This window comes from Camelina sativa, chromosome 20 (assembly GCF_030686135.1).
Source record: "Camelina sativa cultivar CO46 ecotype springtype chromosome 20, ASM3068613v1".
Classification (NCBI taxonomy): domain Eukaryota; kingdom Viridiplantae; phylum Streptophyta; class Magnoliopsida; order Brassicales; family Brassicaceae; genus Camelina; species Camelina sativa.
This window is the reverse complement of record NC_141899.1, coordinates 9,574,961-9,591,027: the sequence shown is the minus strand read 5'-3', so window position 1 is coordinate 9,591,027 and position 16,067 is coordinate 9,574,961. Positions and strand designations below refer to the sequence as shown.

General features: G+C 36.2%; 3 protein-coding genes, 1 long non-coding RNA gene and 1 pseudogene across 6 annotated transcripts; 2 read left to right on the top strand and 3 right to left on the bottom strand.

Annotated features, from left to right (window-relative positions):
• Positions 1-106: 106 nt before the first annotated feature.
• Positions 107-2,699, bottom strand: LOC104770289 (uncharacterized). 2 transcript variants are annotated; one of them, XR_015592154.1, is made up of 11 exons: positions 2,326-2,699; positions 2,177-2,224; positions 1,890-2,060; positions 1,697-1,774; positions 1,455-1,519; positions 1,288-1,360; positions 1,056-1,174; positions 890-969; positions 711-780; positions 509-586; positions 107-412 (listed from the first exon to the last, which is right to left on the bottom strand). XR_015592154.1 is itself a non-coding variant. In XM_010494684.3 (11 exons), the coding sequence occupies exons 1-11, from the start codon at positions 2,674-2,676 to the stop codon at positions 347-349; spliced, it is 1,188 nt and encodes a 395-aa protein (XP_010492986.2). In that variant the 5' UTR covers positions 2,677-2,699; the 3' UTR covers positions 107-346. The 2 variants fall into 2 exon arrangements, 1 of the variants encoding a protein (XP_010492986.2); XM_010494684.3 differs by having other exon boundaries at positions 1,708-1,774.
• Positions 2,700-4,141: 1,442 nt separating this feature from the next.
• Positions 4,142-5,803, bottom strand: LOC104770288 (caffeoylshikimate esterase-like). Its single transcript, XM_010494682.3, has 2 exons — positions 5,750-5,803; positions 4,142-5,655 (listed from the first exon to the last, which is right to left on the bottom strand). Exon 2 carries the CDS (start codon positions 5,301-5,303, stop codon positions 4,308-4,310), a length of 996 nt encoding a protein of 331 aa, XP_010492984.1. The 5' UTR covers positions 5,304-5,655; positions 5,750-5,803; the 3' UTR covers positions 4,142-4,307.
• A 52-nt stretch (positions 5,804-5,855) lies between these two features.
• On the bottom strand, positions 5,856-10,780 carry LOC147918659 (protein phosphatase 2C 70-like; annotated as a pseudogene). The gene is made up of 13 exons (XR_015592889.1): positions 10,404-10,780; positions 9,322-9,511; positions 8,946-9,146; positions 8,672-8,841; positions 8,428-8,586; positions 8,200-8,343; positions 8,047-8,108; positions 7,463-7,601; positions 7,245-7,339; positions 6,697-6,812; positions 6,474-6,606; positions 6,327-6,381; positions 5,856-6,222 (listed from the first exon to the last, which is right to left on the bottom strand). The product of XR_015592889.1 is annotated as a protein phosphatase 2C 70-like (transcript).
• Positions 10,781-12,112: 1,332 nt separating this feature from the next.
• On the top strand, positions 12,113-13,249 carry LOC109131164 (uncharacterized). Its single transcript, XM_087504990.1, has 2 exons — positions 12,113-12,287; positions 12,531-13,249. Exons 1-2 carry the CDS (start codon positions 12,227-12,229, stop codon positions 13,130-13,132), a joined length of 663 nt encoding a protein of 220 aa, XP_087361116.1. The 5' UTR covers positions 12,113-12,226; the 3' UTR covers positions 13,133-13,249.
• Positions 13,250-13,492: 243 nt separating this feature from the next.
• Positions 13,493-15,123, top strand: LOC147918658 (uncharacterized). Its single transcript, XR_015592891.1, has 3 exons — positions 13,493-13,626; positions 14,342-14,457; positions 14,644-15,123. It is a non-coding gene; the product is annotated as an uncharacterized LOC147918658 (long non-coding RNA).
• The last annotated feature ends 944 nt before the right edge of the window (positions 15,124-16,067 follow it).

Here is a 16,067-nt window from a genome sequence, read left to right as displayed (position 1 = left end):
TGTGTTTTTTTTTTTTTTTTTTTTTCACACAATAGGACTAAAAAATCTTGATTTCGTCACAGAGATTGAACCTTTCAATTGAAATGTGGTAAATTTTACCAGAATGTTAAAAACAAATGTGGTAAAATTGAAATCTTGATTGTGTTCAGTGTACAGAGATTTGAGATGAGTACATTTCGTCTGCCAATGTTGGAGGAAATTTTAAAAGGCCCCAAAATTGGGATAGTAGTGTACAAGAATATAAACTTGGTCCAAATTCTAAAACAATTACAGTACATCACTCTTCTTCCAAAAAGAAACCTCAAATCTATGAGATCAATTGTTTCTTTTGAATCTTTCATCAAGCTTAAAGTCTTGTCACTGCCCTGTTGATGGGTTCTTGGAAGTATTGAAGTGATATAAACATCGCCTCCTGCATAATTTATCGCATAATGTCCTCAGCTCTAGCTAGACCCATTTTCACATAAAAGGAAACAAAACAAAACTTATAAGAAAAATCTGCCAATACCTCTGCTCGAATGGTTCGGCTTCCTTGATGTGGACAAGTATTTAAGTATATATTAAACACCTCTCGAACGTTTTTCCCCTGTATCAATGATCTTTTCATTAGTGTCCAATCAAAACACTTGGTACAGGAAAAAACCCGCATTAGATCTTTGAGAAGTCTATATAACCTCTGTGAGAGCTAAAGAGCTGAATAAAGAGATTACCTTATACTGATTATCATCTTCAATACTTTCTTCAAGCCCAGCAAGTCCACCAAATGCAATCAATAGGTGCCTATGATTTCATGGCACAACCATCTAAGTCAGTCCCTATAAATTTAAGCTCTGCTAATAATGTGTTTAAACACAAACTTATACCATGTTAAGGGGAAATGAAAAATCACCTAAATGTTGGTATTTTCAGCTCTGCTGAACTAATTACCACGCCGTGCTCCGAGGTACCAATCAAATAATCATATCCACCCTGCGTTTGGTATTAGGAAATAAGGTTATGCAGGAAATGTGATCTAAATCATAGAAGGATGACGAGCAGAGTATCACTATCAGTACCTGGAAAGGGCATTCCTTGAATACTGAACTTAATTGTGATGCATATCTTACTTTGTATCCCCAATACATTCCTGCTTCTTCTCTTGGCTTAAAGGGCGGAACAATCTGGCGTACCAAATCTAGATGAACCGTATTAAAAATTCATTAACTTCAAACAATTTAACTATACTAAATCTAAAGATAGAAGACAGATGAATATGATAACTTGAAAGAAAATAGAGATTGTAAGTACCTAAATCGGGGTTGGTACCCATGGCTACAGTAACTCTTACTCCTGGACTAAGCACTTGATCAACAACAACACTCTGCATAAAGGGTATCGAATAAAGGTCCATCCATGCCAAAAAATTGTAAATACTTGACTGAGAGATATCCCAACTTGTGAGGAACTAACAATACCTTGCTTAAACCCACATCGACCATTGTATTCTCAGAGTTTGGAGCTTTTTCACTCAGCGTCACGCCTACAAGGTTATCATTTCCAAAACAAAGGTGAAACATGACTCTAACTACAATATAGCAGATTGTCTACAACAAAGAAAGGTGATAGCTTGATTCATATTTCTCCACACCAGTTTCTCCACGCCTATAAGGATATCACTAAAGATGTAATATGCAATCTAATTGGATGTGTACGAAACTTTGGTAATACCTTCACGGTATTGTTCCCACTCGTGCTTACGCAAATGGTGAGGAGCATCAAGAGGTGGCAACATACCCTATAATATAGATCAAACAAAAACTGGTCAGAAGACACTAGAAAAAGAAACATTGAATACAAAAGTGAAAAGATTGAAGAAGAAGAAGAAAAAAGAAAGACTTTGAAGTACACACCACATATCTAAGATCATTTTGCTTAGGGAAGAGAGATTTCCTCAAATACTGTGGTGTCTCTAGATACTTCAAGATACGAACGAGAAAGGAAGCACCACTTTCATTGCTATCAGAAGGATTCGTAGCAGCAGCTTCGATTTCTGAGCTGCTCTTATTGTCAAACACTACGATCTGATTTTCAAAACATAACAAAAAGCTGTCGAATTTTAGCACACAATTTTGTTGTCCCATTTGAGTAGTTTTGATTCAACCGGAACAAGTTTTGAGAAAAAGAATGATTAACATACCTCGTCGATTCGGAATATTGTGGCTGCACGAGCAATTTGGCCAGCGAGCTGAGAAAATGTTAGAGGAAAATACGAGTTTTTAAAATTGCTAAAAGAAGAGTTGAAATATCAGGTAAGGGCACGAAGGGAGAGAGAGAGAGAGAGATTACGCGTGTGGCGAGTTCGAGTGATTGAGTGTTGTGGATGATTGAACCAGCTATGGCTATGCTTACAGTGGCTCTGCCTTCTTCTACATTACCCTTTTCCTCTTCTTGTTTTTTCGATTGCTCGGACACAAGCTCCGGCTCTTCCTCTTGGCTTTTCTTCTTCCTCTTCTTCTTTTTCTCCTTCTTCGCGTCTCTGTCGAGGCTCATCTTTTGCTCCGGTTCTGTTTCCGTATCGGCATGGCTTCTCTTCTTCTTTTTCTTCTGTTTAGAGTCTACGTCAATCCTTTTCGTAAGCTCTGGTTCCGGTTCTAACTCAGGAACGTCGTCTTGACTTCTCTTGTTCTTCTTCCCCATTTCTGCCGCCGGCGAATGCTGCAGCCGTGCCGAATTTTCGCAGGGTTTATGCGGTTTTGGGTTCTTACTGGGCTATTGGGCCTCTATTACCTTAATCGATTGGGCCTATTTAAACGGCCTATCAACTTGAACTTAAAGTTTACAAAGGAAAAAAGGTAAAAAAAAATACCAGAATGATATCCATATTAATATATATACGTGCAGTTTAATACCTAAAAAATTAAATGTTATCATTTTTCTATTTACGAACTTTTAACAAAGAAAATATTTCAATTTTAACGTTATTCATTTATATTAATTATTAATATATAAATGATAGAGAAATAATTTTAATTTTAATTTTGTTTAAATAAAAATAATCGTTATTAATATTTCATTTTTATTATTATTTGATTTCTTTAACTCAAATTATATTTATTATCAAGTAAAAAAATCTTTGAAAACCTGATTTATAAAAGAATTATAGGCTAGTTATATTGTATTTTTCTAATTATTTTATTAGTTTTTTTATTTGGTAATAAAATGTAATATCAAAGATATAAATTTTAATTTTAATTGATGTAATTTCTAGTTTGGTCAGATTTTTTTTTAGATTTACTTTTTTTTTGGTTGTACGATATTTGGTTGCGAAATTTTTTTTTCTTCTTTCTTATGCCATTTTTCAAATTTATTTTACTATTAAAAAGTTAAGATTAAAAAAACATAAAAAATGAAAAGCAATCGGCTTCGGAATAAAATCGCCCAGAGGTCATAGCTGATAGAACACGACAAAAAAAACGAACAGAGGCGAACTCTAGTAGTCATTACTTTGTTCTCAAACTCGACTAGAAAGCTGTATAAGCTCATATTCTATATAGAAGGAATGTGAGAAAAACTAAAATTATGTTTTCAAATTTTTTTTTATTTGGTAATAAAATATAATATAATTTGAATTTAAAAAAATAAAATAATATAAAATGTAATATTAATAATAATTATTTTTATCTAAATAGAATTAAATCAAAAATTAATTCCATATCATTTATATATTAATAATTAATATCAATGAATAAGGATAAAATTAGAATTTTTTTTTAAAAGATTGTAGGTACGAACATGATAACATTTAATTTTTTGGTATTAAATTATACAATTTTATTAATATGAATATTATTCTTCAAAAAAAAAAAAATTTTGAGTACGTGTATTAAACTTATTTTCGTATTATACTTATTTTCGTATTAAACTTATATTACACGGGGTATAAAACTTCTTTTCCCGATTTTACATATTTTACTTCTCTTCTAAACAAGAGAGTACGTGAGGATAAAGATAAACCAATTTTTTGGTCAGCATTTATAGCAGATGGTTGTTGACTTGACGATTAACTGAAATATTTTGACAGTCATACAAAGAGAATATTAGTAACAATTTAGTTTCAAATATTTTTGTACTTTTTTTGTTTTTCTTTTTTTCGGTCACGATCTTTGATATTTCTAAAATTTATTGATAACCAAAGATATATTGGTTTAACTATAAACCATGTGATACGAAACAGCGAACCATAATAAATACTCGCTTGCCAGATGGCACTGTTCTATTGGCTTGACAACAACAACAACACCCAAGGGAGTAAAAAGGATTCTCTAAGCTCAGCTGTCAACGGCGGCGCGTGCCTTCCTCTCAGCGGCGCTTTCCGCTCGAGTCTTGAGCCAACTCAGCATGTCACCGTAAACCATATCGACCTTCTCTTCCGATTCCCCAATCATCTGATGCCACAGCTCAGGGTAGATTTTGATCGTCTTATCCTCACTAATCGCTCTCCGATGAAGCTCCTCGACGCACGCCACATCGCAAACAACGTCGCCTCCTCCGTGCACGATCAGAAACGGGACCTCAACCTCCTCAAACCTCTCCTGCAGATCCTTACAGACACGGATCAGCTCGTAAGCAGTGGCGGCGCGTGGTTTCGCCACCGTCCTCCTAGGGCTAGCCATCGCAAGCTTCCTCTTCCAGGGCTCCTTGAAAGAAACCTCAGGGATAGAACCGCGCGTGGGGACAACGCGCCAGGTAGGGATAAGATTGGCGACGACGAAGAGCAAATGCTCCAACGGCCACGGCGGTTTGAATTTGTCGCTGATTCCGCACATAGCTCCGTTAAGGATAAGTCCATCCCAAACACCTCTCTGACGGAGCGAGATGTAGAGAGCAATCGCGCCGCCTAAGGACTCTGAGTAGAGAAAACACGGCAGATCTGACGGAGTCTGACGGCTACGGAAGTCATCGAAGAAGGAGATACAGTCATCGACGACGGGATTGATGTCAGGGATATGAGCGATGAGTCCATCTGAGAATCCATGTCCTTGGTGATCAATCGCACAGGTGATGAAACCGGATTTAGCGAAAAGGATTGATGTGAGCTGAAGGAACCAGCTGGATTCGCCGGTGAAGCCGTGAACTACGGCGATGATACCGATTGGTTTAGTTGGAGGGAGTGGAGACCACCATTGAGTGAAGAGTTTGAGACCACGGGGGTTGGTGATGAAGGCTGAGGAGTGGCTAACGGAATGTTTCGCGTAGAACTCTTCGGCGGTGAGAGATCCGAAGGGACTGTGTTCGTTGGCGTCGGAGATTGGATGCAGTCCCATTTTGTGTTTTTTTTTTGTTATTTTCCCCCAAAATAAAATCTTGTGGGTGGGTGAGGGGAAGAAGATGATGTGTGTGTGGGGGTTTGGTTAACCGTTGAGGGGATTATAATGACAGTTTCATAAATGAGGAGGCTGGGTTCTGGTGTTGTAGGGACACATGCTTTTAGTGTGGACGCGCGAACTACTCCTTATTCTAGGCTCGCCTTCGTTTCTTCTTTCAATTTCAAATCTCCGATTTAGGTAGTGTAATAAGACTTTTACAGTACCGAATCCCAAAATATCTGAAATTCTTAACTATACGTTTTTACGATTTGGTTTTATCCCATATCCGTCAGTCAAACATAACCTGTACCTGTATGCGAAATTAAACAGATTACAAAATTATATAGATGCGTAAATTTATGAGCAGACGTGTGTAGAGAACAGTGTATTGTATGCTTTGTAACTGTTGTTTGCAATATGTGGAGACGGTCATAAACTACTAGACTAGTTTGTATAGTCTGCAGATAAATCAAAAATGATAAAATTAGTTAGAAGAAGAACAAAGGGAACTTTGTTAAAAAAATATTATTAATATTATATGAGCAAGAGATGAAACCAACATCGCTCGCTCAGACCCCCACCCTAAAAGCTCTCTCTCTCTCTCTCTGCACCTGAGGTTTTTTTTTCTTTCTCTCTCATATACCCTAGGGATACACTAGCACATATAAATCAAAAGATTGTACACAAATTAACGACACTTCCCAAATACATTAAAATGGTTTTTTTTCTTCCTAACATTACAGCCTTACAGGGAAGTATCGAAACCTAAGTAAATGATGGAGGTGTTGTCCTTTGTACGCATCGCTCTGGCTTCATTCAGCAGACCGTTCGCTATCTTCTCTCCAATATTCTCTGTCCCGCTCTCTTTCTCTCTCATCTGGTACATTTGTTTTAAACACATACACACTACATTAGATCCAGGTTCTAAGACATACTACTAGCAAATATTTGTCTTTGATGATTCAGTAAAAAGCTGTTTACCTGAAGTACGAGCTGCACAGCTTTCTTCGGGCTTACCACATCCCATAACCCATCACTACAGAATTGTTTTTTTTTTCTCGGTTATTAGAATAAGCAAAAAAATAGAATGAGAACAAGGGACAAGCTTATAACGTTTGTGTATTTTACCTAGCCAATAGAGCAAACACATCTTTGCAAGATTGATCGATACGCACAGGCTGGCTTATATATGGCTCTGCACTGAAACGGCTGTCTTGCTGTTTTGGAAATTTGTCCCCAAGCATCCTTGCAAGGTTTATACCTGAACAAAAAACTTATCAAATTAGACTTGGTGATTTTGTTACATTGAAGATGAAATCACCAGAGCGTGTTTAATTCATGGAGCTAGTACCGAAGATCCGAGACTCTCCATCTCTCAATGATAGTCCTGCCTCTTGGAATCGCTTTCTCTCGGACAAGCTAATCACTCGATGATCTTCAGTCATTTGTATGTAATTCCCATCAAGACTGCCAAATGCAAAACAAATCGTAATAAATACTCATGACAGCAAAACAACTATCTGAAATTGTGATTATTAAGATCAGTATTAAGGATAATGTAGGGATAATCACTCTTTCTATTTCGGCAAAGCAAAAAAATGATATTTATATAGGCTTCTCTTATTCAACAAAATTCTACTGTGATGTGAAACAATGGAAAGCATATATCTCATCTATTAGTGTCTATTTACTCTACCATAAACCCTAGATTAGAAATAATCTACTGTTTCCAAAACAAGACCACACTCACTCACGCTTTAACACGCAAGATCCTTGTTTTCTAATCTGAGTAATCAAGTCCCCTCCCTCTTTCTACACCAAGAAATGCTGCTACAAGTTTATACTCAGGTTAATGCAACCTCCACAGCTAAGAATAGCAATATAATAATTTTAACGTACTGGATAACACATGCTGAATCCCCAAGATTGGCACATTGTGCGAAGAAATTTCCTTCATCGTCTTTCCAAACCAAGAGAACGGTAGCTGTACAACCCTGCATCGATCGACTAGTTCATTAAGTATGAAGCAATGAAAATGGTCCAGCTAAGTCATCAACAAGAGTAGAAGACTAACATGCAATCAAAGGAGAAGGAAAGAAAAGGATAAATTGCAGAACCTCATATTGGTAATCATCCATGCGAGCTTCTGTGTTAGCAAGCACGTCCCTAAGGACGTCCGAAGCATCCCTTTGTGATAACACTTTCTCCTTCCTCAGCGAGTCTGATAAAATATTCGCCAGTGTCTCAGGAATAATTCTGGAGAAAAAATTTCATTAGCTTAAATATTCAAGTATATAATTGATGTTGTTAGATACAAAACTTCAAATCAAAGATGCTCCAGTTGTTAGTGAAAGGCTCCTGACATATAATAATTAGCCCAAAACAAAAATGAACAGAACAATTTTCAACACGATATTTTTTCCCGGCTGCAACCACGCCTGGCATAAATGTAACGCAGTTGCATGGCTAATCATCACATGCAGCTGAAATTTTCAATGCCATCAAAATTTGATTATTTAATGAAGCAAAATCAGCAGACAAACTCAGAAAAGCGGAAGTTCAAACATAACCAACCACAGCTTTTTTCAGGTTAGGATATCTTTGGTAGGTTAAGCATTAAAAGAAAACCCATAATAAGAATATCGAGAAGAATTTTAGAAAAGAGATAGTAAATAGCGTAAATTCTAATCAAATGACTCACTTGATTGCGGTTTGAGCAGCCTCTGCTCCCCCATGTCCATCACAAACACAAAACAGCCCAAACTGAAACCGTATATACATCTAAAACTATGTTAGCAGAAGCAGTGACGTCCATCATCACACAAACAACTCAAAAACAAAAATCAAGGTTAACCTTATTTGCCCCTGGAAGCGGCCACTTGTAATGAAAGACATCTTCCATTGGAAGTTTCCTGCCTCCTCGACGTATAGCCATGGGATCTGAGGCCACACCAATCTTGAAGGGTATCTGAAACTCATTCTGAGACGAGATACGGACCTTCCAAAGATGAAAAGAAATTGCATGAAACAATAAGGAAAACAAAGAATCAGCACGCAACTTTAACCACTCAAATCGACTTACATAGACCTTTGTAGTTGTTCCCAAAGTTATTATATCTTCACTTGCCAGCTCGACAGGGTTACCCCACTTCCGGCTGCCTACATCATGATGACTTACTGACCGAGAGTTTAGGAGAGTTCCATTTAGGCTACCCATATCTACCAGCTCCCATTTCAATTTCTGAAATCAAAGCCAGGCAGGTGTGACGCACAGTGTAAAAAGTGACATGGAAAAGTCGAAAAAGTTAAACTATATAGCTCCTTACAGTAGAGTTCCATGTTATTTGTGCATGTTTCCCTGAAACTTCTGAGTCCTTCAATACCAAATCAGCTGGAGAAACCCTTCCAAGTTTCACTGGCGAGGTAATTGTGGAGTTCACAGCATGTTGAAGCCCAATGGCAGGACCCGCAATGACCTCCAGGGACATCCAACTTCCTGCACTTCTAACAGAAAATATGATATATGTCTTCACGACTAATTGAAGAGATGGAATGCAGTTGTATTACACACCCTAGGAAATTAAAAGAAGAAGAAATTACTTTGATCTTTGACGAAACTCGGAGAAAGATCAGTACGTCTATCCTTTTCTAGATCATGCTACAGATTTTGACTTCTGTTATCCTGCCAGTCATAGGTTTGCACTTCTGCCAAGGTACCTTTTCCATCTGGATGTTTTAGCGTTTGGCCCACCAAAGCATTTTCAGAAGGTTCAGAAATTACTTCTAGAACAAAGCTTTCACCTACATAATTTAGAGCAGATCAATAAGGTGACAAACGAGTGATGCATAGAGTTCATAACGCAAAGAGGGTGATTTTGGAAACAACTGCACCATTTCCATCAATCTAATGATGTAGACTCAATCCAAATATCTTCACCAGAGCTGGATAGAAGTGGAGGAAAGAGAAAAGACTAACCTTGGGTGAAATGGGGAGATGAAGAAGGAAGCCTTTGTTTGTAAACACGTCCCTCGGTCAGAGATGAATGCAAAAGCCCTTCATTCTGATAGCAAGCTCCCTCTAAATCATATTCCCTTGTAACCTCACTGGTTTGGCCTTGGATCAAATTCCCATCATCAGATATAAGGGGTCTCTGCAAATCCCCCAACTGCAGAGAATGGCCGTGAAAGTATTAGGGCGATGACTGAAGTAAAAACAAAAAGTAGCCTAAACTGGATATTATATAGCCAACACATGAGAAACTCAATCCAGCAGAGAAAAAGATTTCCCTGAATGAAGAAAGTAATAATGATATGCCAGACTTAGTTCTTTTACAATTTCAGTATGTTATCCAAGTAATGCAATATAAATGAACCACCTGTTATGTTAGTAAGGCTCAAACTAGAGTAGAATTCAGCAGAATTGGAAAAAAATAGAGTGATTCAACCCTTTTTTTTGCAACAAAGAGAAGCACGAAGCTCCAAATTCAGATTGGCAAGTAATAGCTGAATCAGAACGTAGCTAAAGAAGAAAAAGAAGAAAACATATAGCACAAAAGTACCTGGAATCGCCCATAGGCTTTTTAAAACAAACAGTTTTTTTTTTTTTTTGTGCAAATCGAGTAAGCAAAGAAAAAAGTAGATACACTCATTATAACGCAAAGACAAAAACTATAAAACCTTGAGCTACACATCTGCCAACAGTGAAAACTCAATATAACACAAAATCTCATTCCAAAAGTCAAAATCAGATTCTTCAGAAACCAAAACACATTCTCACCGCCCGGCGTCGTCGACCACACAATCAAATCACATAAAGATCCCCAAAACAATCGATTAAACCAAAAAAAAAAAAAAAGGAATCATGATCCAGCGACGTAACACTTGTCACTAATGATCAAAAGCGTTATCAATTCGCAAAGATCATCCCCCCACCACCAGCCCACACACCGCAATCAAAAAATCAAATCGAACGAGGCCGACTCAGGAGATTCGAATAGAGAGAATGAGAGAGAGCGTGTGGGGCGGTGGGAGGAAGAGGAAGAGGAGGAAGGAAGATACCTTGAAGGTAGAAGAGAAACGGGAGGATCGGAAACGAGAAAGGTAGCGCCATGGCTTGCAGGCGAAAAGGATGATGAGGGAGATGAGAAGCAACATAAGAACCATGAATAACGCAATAATGTTCATCTCTAACATCGCCATCGTCTTCGCTCTCTCCACCCCTTCCTCTCTCCCTTCTCCTTCCAGATTGGTTCCCGAGAACCTCGCTTTGAATTTTTCTTACCCCTTCTTTTCTAAAATTTTTCCCCTTTGTTTTTTTTTTTTTTTTGCCTTAATTGTATTTTCACTGTCTCTCTACTATTTTTATAACAGTAGAGAGGAGAGTAACATTATCCTACGTGGACACGTTACGATTGGTTAATACTTGATTAGGCTAAAGAAAATCATCTTATACGCCTTACGATTGGTTAGTGGTTGGATTAAGCTTAGATCAAATCATCTTATACGCGTTACTATTGGTTAATGGTTGGATTAACCAATTCTTCTTAGCCATAATTTATTATTTATATTTGTTTCTATATATCATTTTTTTGTCAAATATTTCTATATATCATTTCTAGATGGATTATTTTACATTGTACTGGACAGTAAGAATTCTATTTCTATAGTGTTTAAGAGTTGTATATAGGTGAGTGTTTGTTATCTAAACACACAGTTGTTTTACAAAGCAATTTTTAGAATTAGAAAATATCTTATGTCTTTTTCACAGTTAAAGAACACAAATTAAAGCTGTTGACAATAGTCTAGGAATCTACATATACGGTCCTAGCTAACCAATCAAACATTAAAAATGTTTTTATGTACACACATAAATTACTTTTAAAAACGTTTTTTAGATTTGTTCTTAAAACTTTTGTATACAATTTCTAAAGGTTGAAGTTAGGTTTTATGAATCTATGATGATATATGTAATTTATGATGATATCTAATTGTAGAAAATCTCATTAGTTATTAGGTGCTTATTGATTTCATAAAGTATAAGAATATTTTTCGATACGATAATCGAGTAAAATCTCTAAAAAAAGTAATCGATAGAGATAGAAAATAACGGTAATAACGGTTTTCACATCGTTAATTTAACTGATTTAGTATTTAGTAACAGAAAAATAAATAAAAACTTCATACCATTATAGTACAGCATTACCAATCAAAAGTTGTAATTGGCACATAATCATGAAAATAACCCAATAATAAAGTCAATTTTGTATATGCATTGTATGTAATATAGCAATCATAAATGACAATCATGTATTCATCTCTTTGATACAACAGACAATCACACAGAAAATAATTTGCATATAGAATTTTATAAAACAAAAAGTAATTTAAAATGTTTGTGAGAGTAAATATTATCGGTTATAAAATGTTTGTGAGAGTAAACAAAAGTTCCATTTTTTTTTTTTTAATCAACAACAAGCTAAGTGTATCCACCTCATATGTAGAGTCCCGTATGTATTTATACTATACCTACATGCATAGAAAAATATTGGGAATTACAAATTAATTTCAATAGAGGTCAAAAAGAAAATTTAATTTCAATATATTAAACATTTGGTAACGTTTTTATTTTTCTTGACTAAGCTTTATAAATGGTAACATATATAAGTATATACAAGTGGTAGCATGCATTCCATATTTGATCTTCATATCATCACTCCCTTACCAATTTTAATTCTATAAGAACCCGGCCCTCATCAATTTAGTAGATATATATGTTCAAAGCAACAATCATTTTGGTATAGCATATTAAAACTTTTGGAGTTGCTAGAATCTTCGGTTGGTTACAAAACCGGCTGATCAAACCTTTTAACAAGGTTGAAGAGATGATGATGATGATGATAAGGCCTCCTCCTCACCACAGAAAGAGACGCGTTCGCCAAAATCGTAATTAATTAAACGTTCTTTTTTTGCTAGATCTCTATATGATTCTTGTCAGGGTTTGTGTTTAGCACATACCTCTTTGTGAGCAGTACTGTTGCTAAACACTATATGGGTTACGAGTTTTGTCATGTTATTGTCGTTAACCTTTGACTAGAAACAAAACCACTGGACGAGTATAAAACAGCGTCGATAATTTTTTTTTTTTGCAATTTTTCTATTCTCTAACATTATATATCTTGCTTGCAGAGAGACCATGGCTTAATGCGCAGCAGATAGATACGTATGGGACATGCTTTCCTCGTGGCACGCCCTTGGATCTCGGGTGGTGTCGTCCATGTGTAGGATACGTTAAGTGTAATGTGAATGCTGATTGGAGAAATCCAGAGGCGATGAGTGGGGTATCTTGGATTGCTCGTGATTGCTGGGGTAGGGTTCTATACCATGCAAGAGAAGCTTTTACGAAGTCACGAAACAGGATCGTTGCTGAGCTGCGGTGTATCTTGTGGGCGGTTCAAAGCTTACGAGATCTTCATGTGGGTAGGATGATAATCTCATCGGATTGTCAAGCTGCGATCGCGGCCTTGGATAAGCCGTGGAGATGGCCTCAGTATTGGGAATTGCTGGACGCGATTCGCAGAACTGTTGTTGAATCATTATCAATTGAATCTATCACTTATGAGGTGGTGTCTTGTCACTCTAATACCATTGCAAGGGACATTGCGTATAGTGTTGTGAAGGATGGTCGTTACCATTCGTACCTTGCTTCTGATGGACCGAGTTGGCTTTCTCATCGAATACGCAGTGAGGCGCAACCGCGCTATGTGTTTAGGTTTATTCCCTATAGATAATTTTGTCTCTCTTGTTTTTGTTGTTTTGAGTGATTGGAACCGAGTTGTCTCTCTTGTTTTGGTTAATTATGTAAGATCATTACATTTTCAATTTACAAATTATATGAAGTTATTTTATTTTTCCATTGTAAAAAAAAAAAAAAATGTTTTAATTGTTTAAAGAATTTGGAAAGGAGCCTACTGTGACACGTGCAAGTTCGTCTCTTACGACATTTTTTATTTTGTTCAATAGAAGAGGAGGAGGTCACACGTCACAAGGTCCGCTTACGATGTTACGGGAGATACTCGTCGCTATGTCAATATCTCCGTATTTCGTGTTCATCTGGTTCAATTCCGCAAACCCTAAATGTCAGAAATTGCGGTTTCGTTAATCGCGTGTACTCAGATTTCAATGTTGAGTCGATGTGGGAGGAGGAGAAGACGGTATTGGTGTCTCGGAATTCGAAAAAATTTGATAGCTACGAAGACGTCGTTACCCAGAACATGTTCCATTGGTGCGTGCCTTTCGACCACATTGAGAAAAATATGTATAAATTATAACACTCACACACACACATATTTGTTTCATTTATATGGTTTGGAAATATCTGCAAACTAGTTTGGAGTTTTCTTGGTTATGTTCAATGAAATGTGAAAGATTCATCAAACGATATTGTTTTGGTAGTAGATTTCTTGTGTGCTAGAAACATTGTCATATACCCGTGAAGATGTTCAAATTCTTGAGGGTTGCATTTTGATGAACAAGAGTGCATTACATTTTGACCTGCTTTTAGTATAATTTAGTAAGAATCTCTTTGTTTATGTGTAGGATATATTAATGTTCATTGTATGATGATGAACAAAGTTGTCTTTATTCTGCATTGGTTATTGAGAGATTGAATAATAGTAACGATATTGTTTTGCTCTCGCTGTTACTAGATTTGTCACTAATTTATTTCTAGGATTGTTAGACATTGTCTTCAGGGTTGCATTTTGATGATCAAGCGTGCATCATTTGACTTGATTTATAAATTTAGTAAAACTTCTTTGTTGACGTGTGGGATATGTTAATGACACTGTATGATTAACTGAGATTCTCCCTATTCTACATAGATTATTAAGAGATTGAGTAATTACAGTAATGCTACATGCATTTATTTTGTTACAATCATTTACCTACAATCATTTTTGGTATGCCACTAAAGATGTCCATTTTTCTCAACTTTTCAGTTATGTTACCTTTCACCTCTGTTAGTAATGGATATGCGTTACCGTTGGAGCCTAATATCAAAACATTGTTGTAGATGCATTTTGTGAAGAGTACTCTGTTTATCTTACATAACAATGTAAGAACCCTCTCTGTCTACCTCTTATTAGCTTGAACAATTTTTAATTGTGTCTAGTACACTCTTAAGAGAGTACTTATTTGTTGAGTGTTTTCACATTTCTAGATAGTGAATCATTCAATAACTTTTGAGTGGCAAAATTGCTTTGATCTGTAACTTAAGATCATTTTTTCCCACTGTCAATAGGCCCAATACGTTCCAGGCATGGCACAACCATCACGAGCTTTCTTGTTTGAGATACAAAACCATCTTTGCTGAATCAACATGTCTTTTTATTTGGATAAGACCAAGCGGATGAAGAGTCATTGTTCCGATAGTGCATCAACTAAATGTAAGTTGTTTACCTGTGTGTTATTTGTTCGTATAACTATGTACTTGAGTCGTTATAACTAGCCCACGCTAAAGCTTTTTCAAATGTTGACATCTAATCTGTGGAAATGTTTGCGTGTTTGGCTGATATGTGAGTACAGCATTAGTTATGGATGAGATTGATATTTTCTGTGGATGTCATGCTTCTCTAAAAGCAAAGGAGAAAGTTCTATAGTATTTAATAATAAGCTTTCACATTCTTTCTCTACCTAAAGTTGTAAAATATGTTAGCCAATGACATTTGTATGCTTGGCTTAAATTAGCTCCCAATCTCGTTCTAATGATAGAGATTTTTTTTTTCTTGGGTCAGAATTTAAAAGTTGGAGAATTGTCACCTAAAAAGTTCCACTAATTTGGTCAAAAGATGGTGGATGGCTTTTTTTTTTGTTGTTGTTATGCAATTTATAGTGAGCCAAGAGATGCAATACTCGTGTTTAACGTTATGATCACATACCATAGATGGAAACGTAAGGCTTAAGTTTATGTCTCCACTTAATCTCAAGTGGTATGACGTATTTCCTTTGCTTTTAGATCTTCCATTAGTTGAAAACTTTGAAACCAATAACAAACATTGATGAATTATGATTCGAAGTTTCACTCTGTTTTTTTTTTTCTTTCTTCTTTCAACTTTGTTGCGTCATGGGCATGAACCAAGCGTGTGATACGAAGTCAAAATATATTCTGAATTAAATTTGATGCTTTTGCCTCTGTCATTAATCACTTAATTTTATTGTAATGATCTTAATTAAGTATAGAAAAGCAGCTTTTGTATAAGGACACACTCAAAAGCATTCTCCCTTCGAGAGGCCAAAGGTTGCTGTGTTACTTTCTTCTCTTCTATGGGGGTGGTTCAGATTTTAGGACCACCAACGCTGATCAAGATTCAATTTGTGGATATTTGTCTGGAGATTACGTCTGCAGGTCAGCTCCTTTATTTCCACTTTTATTAGTTAAACTATGTCATAACTTTTCTTACTCTTGCTTACGTTAGAGAATCCTAATTATTGTTTCATTATTTATTCATTAAGCATGTCAACTAGTTGCTTAATTATATCATTCTTGATTCCTTCAGCAGAGGGAGAGGAACTAGAAAAAAACGACTGTAGTTTTTTTATACTTTTACGGATAATAGCATAACTAATAGCAAAACATTAATTGTGAAATTATGGATTACTGAGTTCTATTGCTAAAATTGGAAACTGTCTTGGCTAGATCCATTTCCATTAATAACACATATTGAC